Here is a 14,023-nt window from a genome sequence, read left to right as displayed (position 1 = left end):
AGGAATTTTGGATGTAATTGTAATACTGCACAACTGTATGGATCTGTCAAGCTCACAGAACTCTACCACAAAAAAGGCTGAATTTTAGAGCATGTAAAGTTATACTTCAAAAAAGCTGTATTAGATTGAATTGTGTCTTCCCTAGAAATTTATACCAATCCAAAACTTGTGAATAGAACTTCATCTGGAAATAGGGTTTTCACATGTAATCAAATTGAGGTCATAATGGAATAGGGTTGAGCCTAAATCTAATATGACTGGTATCTTTATCAATAAGAAGGGAGAAATTTGGACACACAAACACACAGATCATGTGAAGGTCATGTAAAGATGGAGGCAGAGATGGGAGTGATGCATGTACAAAGGAAAGAATGCCCAGGATTGCCAGCAATCACCAGAAGCTAAAGAGGCAGGGAAGCTTCCTCCCCCAGAGCCTTCAGAGAGCACATGGCCCTGACAACACCTTGATTTCAGATTTCTGGACTCCAGAACTGTGGGAGAATAAGTTTCTGTTGTTATATGCCACCCAGCTTGTACTTTATATTGTGGCAACTCTAGAAAACTAATAAAAAAAAACTGAAACCAAACAAAGGGAGACAGTAACACCAGATAAATCTCAACAATCCCAAGAAAAGTAAAAGTGATATACCAATATTACTAAAACACAAGAGGCATGGTAGAATTAAAGATACAAAGCATTATTGAGGATAAATCAAGACTTCAGTGGTCAAAGAAGCACTCCATCAAGATGATGTGCCAATCATAAACATTTATATACCTAATAAAATAGGGCATTAAAAGAAGAAATGGAAAAATCTATAGTTAGAGCAGGAAATTAATACTACTCAGAAACTTGCAGATCAAAGAGAAAAATTTAGTAAGGATAAAATATAAATAACACAATAAAAAAGTCAATATAATAGACATACTGCTACCTAAAATATAGAGAATTATGTTTTCAAAGAAACATAGAAAAGTCACAAAAATCAAGCATATTGTAATCAGGAAATTATAAACTATGGTCCACACGACAAATCTAGCCAGATGTCTATTTTTATCATAGTCCATGAGCTAAGAATGGTTTTTACATTTTTAAATAACTGCATTTTAAATGATTTTATAAATATCTACTAAGAACCACGATTTTGCTTCTTATCCAAAAGAGCTAAAATATTTACTATGTAGCCTTCCAAGGAAAAGTTTTCCACTCCCGCTTTAAGACACAAAGCAAATATCGACACATTCCAAAGAACTTATATCACATAGATATTCTTATTAGTCTAAGATTAGAAATCAATAAAGGATGAAAACCCATACACAAACCAATTATTTTTGAAAATTGAAATAATATTACTCTAAGTTAAAAAACGTTTATAATATAGCCCAAGACAACTGAGAGTTACTAATGTTTAAGTTATTGGTATGCCTCAAGGAAAAAAAAAAACCACTTTCCAATTTTTCTGACAGTCCAACAGTCTACATTTAGCCAATCAAAGAGGGAAAAAGCCCATTATTTCCATCAAAGCACAGAGGCTTAAAGATCATGAATAAAATCTCCAACCGAATCAATTAAAAAATCGTCTCCTCTCCAAATAACTCTGACACTAACCAATGGTAGTATTCCCCAATAAATTTCAATTCAAATGAAGTGTCCACGCCAAAATTAGAAAAGCTTTTTCAAGCATTACAGGGGGAAGAAAAACATTACATGAACAGAAAAAACTTATCTTTTTAAAAAACACTGACTAACAATCATATATGCAATGTTCATGTTTCATATCGCATATACTAAGAAGCTAATATTTACTGAATAGTGTTGGCATTGTTCTAAGGATTTTGCATAAACCTCTTTAATAAACCCATAAATGCAAAACTACATAAAACTACAACATCCTACTGCACAAAAAATAAGCAATTCATAGTAATTGATTGTCCCAGGTATGCTGGGCTGCTTTACTGAATGGATGGACTGTCTCACAGTTTCTATGATTTCTAATTAGGATTTTTGAACTCTAAATACAATTATCCTTACTTAACTCTTGTGCCACTAGCATTTTATTAAAGATTCAAAAAGAGAAACGTTCCTTCATCCTAAGAGCATTAGAAGACTATTGTCAGCAAGCCATCTTCCACTTTTCTCTTTTGACATAGCATCAAGGTAAACTCACATATTAACTTATTGGAAAACCCTATTAACAAACTCCATCTTACCCAGGCGGCTCTTCCATGAGTTTGCAAAAACTGGGATCTTCCTATGAGTTCCAGAGCAGCTGCAATGGACATAGACACTTGAAATGACTAACAAAAAAGTTTGGCAGCGTTGACCAATCTCTGCTGACAAGCATCATCAGTGATGTCAACAAAGCTGCCTTGTGTTTCAGAAATGCTACAACACAATCACAAGAGGCATCCTAGGAAAAGGGGTAGAGGAAGAGGAGAGATTGGTGTTTTCATTTTTTTAATAAATCATTTAAATTTAAAAAAAAGACAAAAGAATATGGATGAACAATCACATCACATCACACAGACTCTCATGTGCACTGAAAATAATTTTTGAGTAATGCTGTAATTCACCTATGGGATTACATCTAATGATTCAAGCTATATTTGAGAGGATTTCTGAAATACAAACTTATAACTCCTGATTTTAAATAAGTGCTTCAGAGGGGTGATCCTAACAAATGATTGGGATAAATTATATTTTTAAAATAGAAAAATCTGGTATTCAAATTGACTAGAACATTGTTATATTAAGATAGATTCTGTAATATTTTAAGCAATTATTATTTATAAGTTTCTTCTGTTTAGATTTTTTTATTGAACCCAGTTGTATATTACTGAATCAGGATCCTTTTCTATATAGGTTTCTTCTGTCACTTGAAAATATTAGTTGTGAATTTCTTCTAATTTTTTAATTAAAAAATACTTAATTCTTCAAACCATCTGTTAACTATAGTATGAAATAAATAATTGCCTCTAGACTACTGAGTTTTTCCTCAACATTTACTTTAAAATCCTTCTGTGTCCAACTGTTTAGTAGATACCTCAGCACATATGTCTGGGTTTTCTATTCTTTCCTACTGCTTTATGTTTCTATTTGTGTCAATATTACATCCTGTTCTAAAGAGTTTCCTCCCACCCTCTTTTCTCTTTCTGTCTTTCTCATTCTTTGGTGTTAACAATTGTGGAGTCATTTTGATGAATACCACAAATAAAGGTGTTTTGATTTTGGGTGAAATGTTAGTACATCTATAAACAGCACTGGGAAGAACTATAGGTTCCAATCATACACTCAGTTTGCATCCTTGCCCTTTGTAACACATCATTTTTATAATTATTTAATGTTTATATGTTTTCCTAGACTATAAGGTAGCTGGCTGGGTTACTACATTAATATCCATGGAGTAAATTAATTTTTAAAACATTTAGCCTTCCTATAGAGCATTAAGTATTTTCTTCAAATCTTTTACACAAAATTTTGCAGGTTTCTTTATAAAACATCACAAACATCTTTCAGAATATTTAGTAATGATTAAATGCCTTATTGATGCAGTGATCATTTCATTATTTCCAATTTAAATCTATGATTTATTATCTTGGAATTCTGAGTATAGCACTGTTTACATATCAGGTTTCTTTGGGGGGGGGAACTATGACCCACAATAAGCAATACATTTATATCACAACCAAGTACATATATTCTTGAATTTGTGTGCATGTATGCGTGTATGTGTGTGCATGTGCATGTATCTAAATAAGGATGGGTGAATAGAGGATGGATACACATACAGATATCACATCAAAAATGTTCCACAAAACAATATTTGTCTTTGCTACATGTAATGCCCCCTGATAGTTCCTACACTATTCTCCTTTATTGGAAAAAAAAAACTCTAGTTATAATGGTCAAAATTTAATTCAAAACCCACTAACCAGTTGCAATGTATAGTTTAAAGAACAATGCACTACATACAAGAATTCTGTCTTCTTTCTTTTTATCTTCATTATTATCACAATCTTAGTACTCAACAAGTGTTTAATAAAATATACTGAATGATGAAATAACACTAATTTAATGAGTATTAAAGTAAATGGAATTAGCTTTTTGAGTAGCCACATAAAATTTTGAGCAATGCAAGCAATTAAAAACCCCTGACCTTCATATTTTTATTGCTGTTGTTGCCATTATTGTAATACCTAAAATTTATTAATTGCTTTCTATGCATCAGACATTATGCTCATAGCACTTTATCTGAATTTCCTCATGTATTCTTTATAATAATCCTTAGATAGGAGCTATTATAATCTCTATAATACCTAACATTTATTAATTGCTTTCTATGCATCAGACATGCTCATAGCACTTTATCTGAATTTCCTCATGTATTCTTTACAATAATCCTTAGATAGGAGCTATTATAATCTCTATATCTTTTATAGGGAATTTATTCAAGACCACACAACAAAGAAGTGGAGGAATTGGTCTAAATTCAAATTCTAATTTCTGAAATTACATTCATTCTTATTAACTTTCAGCATTAATACCTAGAAATTTAGCATTATCCCAATTATTCCACTAGTAAAAACAACTCGAGTATCAACAGGTAAATGAACACACACACACAGATGCTATTCATCAATAAAAAGTAATGAACTGCTGATACTCTCAAAACAGATGAGTATCAAAGCCATTATGGTGAGTGAAAGAATCCAGAAACAAAAAGAGTACACACTGGATGATCTCATTTAGATGAAATTCTAGAAAAGGCAAAACTCAGTAACAGAAAGAGCAATGGGTGCCTGGAACAGGTTTGAGAGGACTGATGGCAAAGGGACATGAAAGGATTTTAGCAGCTGTAGAAATGTTCTTTATCTTGACTGTAGTAGATATAGCTTTTGGCCTGCTACTGGGTCTCAGTAGTGACTGAATGGTTAACCTTGGGCCATCAAGTTACCATGCTACCTGAGCTGCCAATCATGAATTGGATATTATCTAACACACAAAGTCATAAAGTTGGGGGTGCACAGAAACATTCCATCATCAAATGAAAGTGGTATAGATGTGATCGGGCCTGAAGAGGCCCTAAGGATAACATGAAGAAGTGGCTCAAATGCCACTGCCCCCCTCTCCTCCCTTCTTTCTCTATGACCTCATGGGGAGTTCCCTAAAATCAGCTGACAGAGGAAGAGAAGACTCATGTTTGGTTTACAGATGGTTTCATTCAATATGCAGACAACACCTGCAAGTGGACAGCTGCAGCACTACAGCTCCTTTCTGGTACATCCTGGAAGGACAGCGGAGGAGGGAAATCCTCCAGCGGGCAGAACTTCAAGTAATGCATGTGACTGTTCACTTTGCCCAGAAAAAAAAAAAAAGTCCAGACATGTGATTATATACCAATCGACAGGCCAGTGGTCAGGGACTTAGAAGAAACATGATTGAAAAAGCAGTGAAAAGGAAATTTGGGGAAGAGGTATGTGGATAGACCCTCTGTGAATAGGCAAAAATACGAAGATATTTATGCTTCATGTAAATGCTCACCAAAAGGTGATCTCAGCAGAAAAAGAATTAAAAAATTAAGTGGATAGTCTGATCCATTCCACAGATACCAGTCAGACTTTTTTCCTAGCCACCTCTGTCATCATCCAAAATGGTTCATGAACAAAATGGCAGTGGTGGCAGGGGATGCAAGTTATGCATAGACTCAGCAACATGGCCACGTTGGCTGTGGTCACTGTTTAGTCCCTAACTTACCAGCAGCAGATATCGACACGGAGTCTCTGATATGGCACCACTCCCTGGATGATCAGCCAGCTACCTGGTGGCAGACTGATTATACTAGACCCACTCCATCATGGAAAGGATGATGTCTTGTCCTTACTCTAATAGACGCTTACTCTGGATATGGACTTGCTTCTCTGTTCACAATGCTTCTACCAAAACTACCATCCATGGCCTTACAGAATGCCTCCCCAATGTGGATGGGCCTCATCCAATTAGCTTAAGGCCTGAATAGAAGAAAAGGTGGAGTAAGGGAAAACTCACTGTCTGACTGTCTTCAAACCAGGGGCATTGGTCTTCTGTTGCCTTTGAACCCAGACTCATGCTGAAACAAACACAGTTGGCTCTCCTAGTTCCCAGGCCTTCAGACTCAGACTAGAACAAGCTTGCCAACTGCTGAATTTGGGATTTCTCAACTTCCATAGCCACATGAGCCAATTCCCTATAATAAACTCTCTCTCTCTCTCAGATCTTTTTCTTTGTAGAACTCAGACTAATTCCAAAGGCAATTCCTTCAAACTGGTAATAGACATTAAGAGGAGATCTAGAAAATACAAATGTCATTTATCATGTCCTTATCAAGTAGAGTCTCTTAACCAGGTCCTGAAGACCAAGAAAATAAAGAAAGCAATAAGTGACCACCAAATTAAGGAATAACCAGGAACTAAGGCAGGTAAAGCATTTATAAAACTGTCTGATTAAAATTAATCTAACATACATTTGCTAAGTACTAGGTAATAGAAATTTTACATATTTATATGTAAAGTCCTCTGGAGCTCTATAAAATTCTATTGTTTCCTCTAAGAATTAGGCTATAGAAATAATTTTTATGATATTTATATTTTCATTAATCATTTCTCTTTAGTTTCCTTTTGTGAATTTAATTCAATCTTATAAGGGAAATAGTTTAACTAAACTGCTAAAAATAATCAAGGAAAATATTTCTGTCTGAATTTAAGGAACATTGCCTTGGGGTAAGTCATCTGGAGGAGAGAAAACCAAAGTAAGAGAACCAAAGAGGTGATGCAACTACCTCTTTGGGGATATTCTTCTTTCTGAGCTATTACTCAGTCATATCTTGCAGGGCTCGGTCAAAATATGAGGACTCTGGTGACTCCTCCCTATAATAATCAATCTCTTATGAGTAGCCCCAAGTAGATACTGGTTACAAGTGCTTATTTCCGTACTTATGCTTGCAAATGAGTGCAAAACTCCACCTCTCCAATAGCAGATCCAACAAACAACAACAATGTGCAAAGAATAAATCAAATTTTGGGCTGTAACACACTGAAATTTCATTAAGGAAGCATTCATACAGCTAAAGTAATCTTTAAAATATGTTTCTCTATATTTTTAAAAAGAAGGCTTTTGATCAGAGATACTTTTATCTTCTCTTTCTCTTTAACCTGTACTAAAATGATAGTGAAGAAATTTTTTTAAAAAAACATATAAATCATAATAATAGAATTACAGAGGGGCCAGAAACTCTAATAAGTGATTTAGCAGGACTGGAGAAAGACATATGTGAAGTGTGTATAGATGGAGAATATGGACAAAAAAAGAGAACCAATTTGCCCTGCAAAACCCAATGAGGGCCAAAACACTAGATACAGAAAAAAGTAAGAATATGACCCATAAGGGTTAAAGATGTTGGAAATTAACTGTAAGTCTGTATAAGGCAAGAACAGACAGACTTCCAGTCTTCTACCTCTGTTCGAAGCAAAAATAAAACAAAACGAAAACTAGTGGTTTCTTCTCTGGAGACAATACAACAACCTAAGAAAAATCCTCCAATCAGTAGATACTGCAGGTCCTCCAACATCTATGCAGTCCTATAAAATCAAGCCAGCCAACTGACCAGTCCAGGTAATATACAAAGAGCCCTGAGTCAACTTTTTAGTTCCTCACTCCTAAATATCAATGAACACTATATAATCATTAGATATTTGAAGAAAGATTCCAATAGAAAGAGAAACCAAAGTAAACATAAACAAAATGACTCTTTGGAAACAGAGATAATGCAAGGAACCTGAGAAACCTTAACAAAATCTAACAGAAACACTCCATTTAATATAGTTACTGACAAAACAAAACTTAAATGATATGAATAAGGCATAGTATATTATAGGGAGTTCCTAAAAACTAAGAATACAACTGTCAAGATAAATAATTCAACAGAAAAGGAGAGCTGGAATATGATGCTGAAGAAGTATACCAGAAAAGATAATCAAATCTAAAGGAAAATATGAAAGAAAAAAATAAAAGACTGAGAATCAATTCAGAAGTCCCAGTTTGTAATTACCAAGAATTCTTGAAAGATAGAGAAAATGGACAAAAATAAAATCATGGAAATAGGTTAAGAAAATCTCACACTACACAAATCTCCAGAGTCTACTAAGTTACCTAGACATTAAGTGGGAAACATACAAACTACGACAAAACTCAAATCCTAGGACATCACTGTGAAATTGCAGAATGCCAGAAATAAAAGATTAGAGTGCCGGGGGGTGGGGGACATTGTAAATCTCTCAAAGAAATAAAACTTTGAAACATAAAATGTAAAGGGGATCAGAATGTAGACTTTTCTCAGTGGCTAACCTGAATCCTAGAAAAGCAATGCATTCAGATGTCTAAAGAAAAACTCACTTCACTCTAGCCAAATCATTAATATCATATAGTAAAGTAGATGAAAGAAATTTTCAGTAATGTAATGACTAAAAAGGATTTACCATCTATTTGCCCCCTCTTAGAAAGTAAATTAAAGATATACTCTAGCAAAATGAGGGAGTAAACTAAAAAAAAAAAAACAAACAAAACAAAACAAACAAAAACAACAAAAAGAAGATATACAGGAAATAGTGGACCCAATCCCCGGATATGACAAAAGGAAGTTAAGTCCTGCACGATAGCTCTAGAGAAATCTTCCGACGATATACTGTTCAGATGAGAAAAGGTTGATGCCTGGGTGGCTCAGTCAGTTAAGCGTCTGACTCTTGATTTCAGCTTAGGTCATGATCCCACAGTTGGAGAGTTTGAGCCCCGCATCAGGCTCTACACTGACAGTGCCGAACTTGCTTAGGATCCTCTCTCTCTCTCTCCCTCTCCAATTCGTGCATACTGTCTCTCTCAAACTTAAAAACAAAAACAAAAAGGTTGACTGAGGTGGAGTGAAGGACAGAAATCCTACATTTTCATTAAGTCTGGATGCTATCTGAATTTTTCAAAACTATGTATATGTATCACGCTGAACTTCTTTAAATTTAGTAGTATTATTAAATGGGAAAAAATTAAGAGGCAGTTATATGAAAGTTTAGACTCATTTAGCTTTTAACCTCTATTAGCATTTTGGGAAGTTTCAAAGATGCCCTAAAAGATTCTGCAATTTTTCTTGTCATAATTTTGTTTTCACTGCATAAATAAAAGGTAAAGTTAATTTGATCAGTGTTTACTATAAAATTTCAGAGGTCATAATTACAGAAAAGAACCATTAAGAAAGTCACAGTTTTTCTTTTAAGTGTCTTACCAATTCACATATTCTTTCCTGCAGTATGCTACTTCTGTCATTATTAGACATGGCCTGGTCTGATTGGTTGATATTTATCATGCTTCATGTTTCAGGGCAATAAACCCAGAAACAAAAGAGGGTATGCAGTATAGCTAGTATAATGATGGGTTCAAAGTAGATATCTAACATTTTGGCTATTCCCCATCCCTTCTACCTCCTCTTTCCTTTGACTCGAAGATCCTGATGAGAAACTCTCCCCAGAGTAGTGAACAGAGCAAGACTATAAACCAGAGTCTATCTTCTAGTTACAGTTAAAAGTGTAAGTTCTATCTATGTCTGGATATCTCAATCATGGAATCTCTGCCTTGAGACAAGTCCAAGGATTTCAGATCTGAGAAGATCCTCTGCTTTCTTGTCCCTCGTTGTAGCATGAAAAAGCTTCTTTCAAAAGGTAGTCCAATACCCACAAGAAGAACAGAGAAGAGCAGTCTGGAGAATCCACAATCAAGTTCTTATAAAACAATTTACGTGACTTTAACTGGGTATTTACACTAACCATCATTAACAACACAGGAGCCATATTTCACTTCAACTAGCTTTTACTGAGTGTATATATCATGAGTCTGGTTTTGATAGAAACCAGGAATTCTAAGAATTGGTCCCTGCTCATAAGAAGCTACAACATACAACCCTGAGGAAGGTAATCCAGAAAATAAATTCAGGAGAAAAGTGAGACCATTCTTTCTCAACCATAATTTTAAGCAAAACTTGGCTAGCCTATAAAAACAAACAAACAAACAAACAAACAAACATAGCTTGAAAACTAACCAAAAGATATCCATGATTTAAAGTTAATATTGTTAGGGGCACCTGGGTGGCCCAGTCGGTTGAGCCAACTTCGGCTCAGGTCAGGACCTCACAGGTTCGTGAGTTTGAGCTCCGCATCAGGCTCTGTGCTGACAGCTCAGAGCCTGGAGTCTGCTTCAGATTCTGTGTCTCTCTCTCTCTGCCCCTCCCCTGCTCATGCTCAGTCTCTCTCTCTCAAAAATAAATAAGCATTAAAAAAATAAAGTAAAATAAAATCAGTATTTTACTCCTTAGTTTTCTGCAACACATCTGACCTTATCTGTAAGTTCAAGCTAAAAAAACAAAGTACTACTGGATGAGAAGCCAAGATCTACCATCAGCTTATCCTGCATCTTTGGACAAGTCACATCACTGTTATGAGTCTAGACTTTCTAGAATAAAGAAATAAAAGGACTGAGGAAGATTAAACTTGAAAGTCGGAAACAAAAGTTAAGTTACATGATTATGTAAGTAAAAACTGCTGCTGATTTCCTAGTTAGCTGAAATTATAACAGCCACTGATGACTAAATGCCTAAATAATATATTTCAGGTATTAGATCTCTAAATTTACAACGATTTCTAACTATGTCAACAACCCTATAAAGCAGGTCGTGTAAAAATGAGGAAACAGGAGAAAAACTGGCATACCAAATAGCACACAGCTCATGAATGTTGGGGACTATACTGAGAGCATCACACAAAAACCCATGTTTTTTCTCCCACTGAAGCTTGTTATGTACTATTTACAAGGATTATTTCTCCAAAAATCAAAATAGACATGAGAAACCCAATTAACTTTTTTTAAAAAGTCAATTCATTTTGCAATTCACAATACCTGAGCTAAAAATGTTCATATGAACTCACCTGATGCAGTAGACGTTTCAGTTTAAGTAACTGCGTTTTTACGGCAGTGCAATCTTGGACCATGTGCCGGAGCGTCATCTCATCCAGTATCACTGTATTTTCAGGTACATCTACAAACATCTTCTGAGCCTGGAAAAAGGGAGTCCCTCCATAGCTTTCAAAATGACCCAAAGGAGATTCTCTATAGGGAGAGCCTCTGGAAGGGCAGGGGAAGAAGTTGGGAGGGAAAAGATATACAATATCATTTCAGAAAAAAATAGGGTAATGAAATTATTGCAGTGATTATTACATATCAGTTATCATTATCAAAAAGCCTTTGACTTTTGCTTACCTCATCAGGTAATTACCTCATTACCTAAATTTGTTTCCACCAAAAGTTCCAATCATTTCTAGTTCTCTTTAATACAATTTTACCTTCTGCACTTCCTCCCCTTTTTATGTATTTTACACACTGGTTGAATAAACCGTATTCTTCAGGAAATGGAAGAGAAAGAAAAAACTCTAGGGAAAGGCCTTGCCTTAAAAAAATTACACATATTTTCTTTGCCTGAATGAATTGTTTGCTCTTTAGCTTTTGATTCTAACTGGTCTCTTGAACTTCACATTTTTGTTAATCCCATAACTATGCTATCTATCTTCATTCCCAGTTTGGTCACACATGCCTGGATTCTTATTTCTTATAAGTCCCAGCAAACAGTTAAGACAGACAAACTGCTACTTATTTTATTTTTACATTTTGGTAAGTCTTCTTTTCCAATAAAGATTAAACTTGATTTTGTAAAAGTCTTTACACACCACATATTTCCAATCTTAAACTTTATTTTAAAAAGTCTACTCAAAGGAAATGTAAATTTCCCTTTAGTTTCATACAATATACTTGCTGAAAAGGGAGACAAAAAAACCCCACAAAAATGGGGGCTGATGTGTTTTGTAGATGTGAAGAACACAATGTTTTAATCAGGAGTCATCAGCTAAAGGAATTTTAAATTACTATGCTCAAATAATACATGATTCCAGTTGGTTCTTCAGACATGAACTTATTACACATGTGAGACCTCAATATATAAAAATAACACACTGAACGAAATGAGTACTCTCTCCAATATGATGGCCATATTAACATATCAGGATTCAAGTTAAGTTCATGGCCCATTCAATTTGCAACAGTCACAGCGCATTAAATTTTAACCACACAGAAAAAGTAGAAACACTAAATTTTTTCCACTGTATTTTCTAGTTTATAACAAATATTCCTAAATCTCTAAACTTTTAAATATTCAATATGAGCTTGGTTTTCACAAAATTATTTTTCTGAAGCTATTTTTCATATTTGATTTTAGACCTGATTTTTGTTGTAACCCAAGAAAAAAATTTTAAGAATTAAAATTTTTGATCTATAGTTAAGACTCTAATATGTTTACATATACCTCTGCCTTATTCTTGTTGGTTCAAAATATAGTTGAATTATTAAATTTCAAATACTGATCACAATTAACTAATATGACTTCACCATCCATTACTGAATAGATGGGCAATATATACATGGAATAATGAAAAATATATAATAATAAAAAGTTAGCAAAATAGTAAGACAAAAATATAGAATCATCCAGCATATGAAGAGGTATGTTTTCAGAGAAAAATTTGACATATTTTGGAAGATTTTCTTGGGCAGGAAAGAACCTGGGATGTACTATAAAGTATAAGGTTAAGTTTGACTGAAATGAAAGGAAGGCATTCTGGAACAAAAAAATAAAAAGCAACAGCACAAAGTGCAAGGCATGATTATCAGGGACAAGGAGACTCTTAAATATGGCTTATGAGGCCACAGATAGACTAAATCCAACTTACTCTTCAACTTCATCCCTCAACACATCTTAATCCATAGCCAATTACCTGAGATTGCCAAAGCATGCTACAATCTCCCTCATCTCCAAATCTATGTCAACCTCTTCATACTCCTAGCTAGGCTATTCACCCTGCCCTCCACTGCACACTTGATCTGAAGAATGATAACTCCTCTTCATCTTAAATTAGTTGGCATTTCCTCAGGGAAAGCTTCCTTTATACCCTAATGCAGGGCTTGGAACTTTCACAGGTGTCCTCTACTGTGCCGTACTACTATACTTGTCACAGTATACTGTGTTCAGGTACATCTGTGCCAAGTTATACACTCCATGAAGACAAAGACGGTGTATTCTTTTTCTCTAGATCAAAAACAGTTAGCTTTTAATTTATTTATTTTTGTTGTTGTTGCTTTCATTGAATGATTAAGGAGCATGGATTTTAAGCACTAGGTTGTTTCTTTTCAAGCTTCCATCTGAGATAATAAAATTCTTTAGTCGTGACCTTAAACACAATTTTAAAATTATAATCTGGAAGCAGTCGCATTTAAAACTACCAGTTAATAATCAAATTAAACTTTACTTTCTATTTTACCAAGTGAATAAAACAAAACTTAAAAAGGGAAGATTCTGAAAGAGACTGGTCTGCAGTCTTTAACATAAAAATCAGGTACAGAATAAGGCTTATTTTAGGTTGACTAAATATGAACTACATGCAAGGAACTAATGAATTAAAACATTTCAAAGGAAGAGTCACAACAAGTCTTTATCACTAATAATACAGGGTAAAAAAGATTTGGTATCCAGAAAACCACAATGGCATAAAAGAACTGCCTCTTGCCTAGGATTAAGGTTTAAATCCTGGCTGATAGTAACTAGCTACTGAAAATACTTAATATCTTTGGGCCATAGTTTCTTTAATTCTCTATGTTCACCAGTGCATACCAAATAAAGTTCATATACCTTAGCTTGCATTCCAAATACTTCCACCATGAGATCCCAAGTGAAACGTCTATCTTCATCTAGTACTAAAATGCTACTTCCTCCAAAAGCCCTTTCTGATGCTCTCAACTAGATAAAACTAGCACTTTAGGATCTCTAATTTATTTTGTATAAATTAAAGAAATCTATATAACTATCACCTCTAATTAGATTGCAGGCCCTTTGAAAATATGGCCATT

At 34.5% G+C, this 14,023-nt stretch overlaps 1 protein-coding gene across 5 annotated transcripts in view; it reads right to left on the bottom strand.

The window, feature by feature from the left end:
• CCSER2 (coiled-coil serine rich protein 2) overlaps positions 1–14,023 on the bottom strand; it is a 123,397-nt gene that overhangs the window by 54,616 nt on the left and 54,758 nt on the right. For all 5 annotated transcript variants that reach the window (XM_077746391.1, XM_077746392.1, XM_077746396.1 and 2 more), the window contains one exon: positions 10,999–11,194. In XM_077746391.1, coding sequence (XP_077602517.1) covers positions 10,999–11,194 — 196 coding nt within the window. The remainder of the gene's footprint in view (positions 1–10,998; positions 11,195–14,023) is intronic.

Source organism: Crocuta crocuta, unplaced genomic scaffold (genome assembly GCF_008692635.1).
Source record: "Crocuta crocuta isolate KB4526 unplaced genomic scaffold, BGI_CrCroc_1.0 scaffold28, whole genome shotgun sequence".
NCBI classification, from domain to species: Eukaryota; Metazoa; Chordata; class Mammalia; order Carnivora; family Hyaenidae; genus Crocuta; species Crocuta crocuta.
The sequence above is the reverse complement of the archived record's forward strand: the minus strand, read 5'-3'. Positions and strand labels throughout refer to the sequence as shown.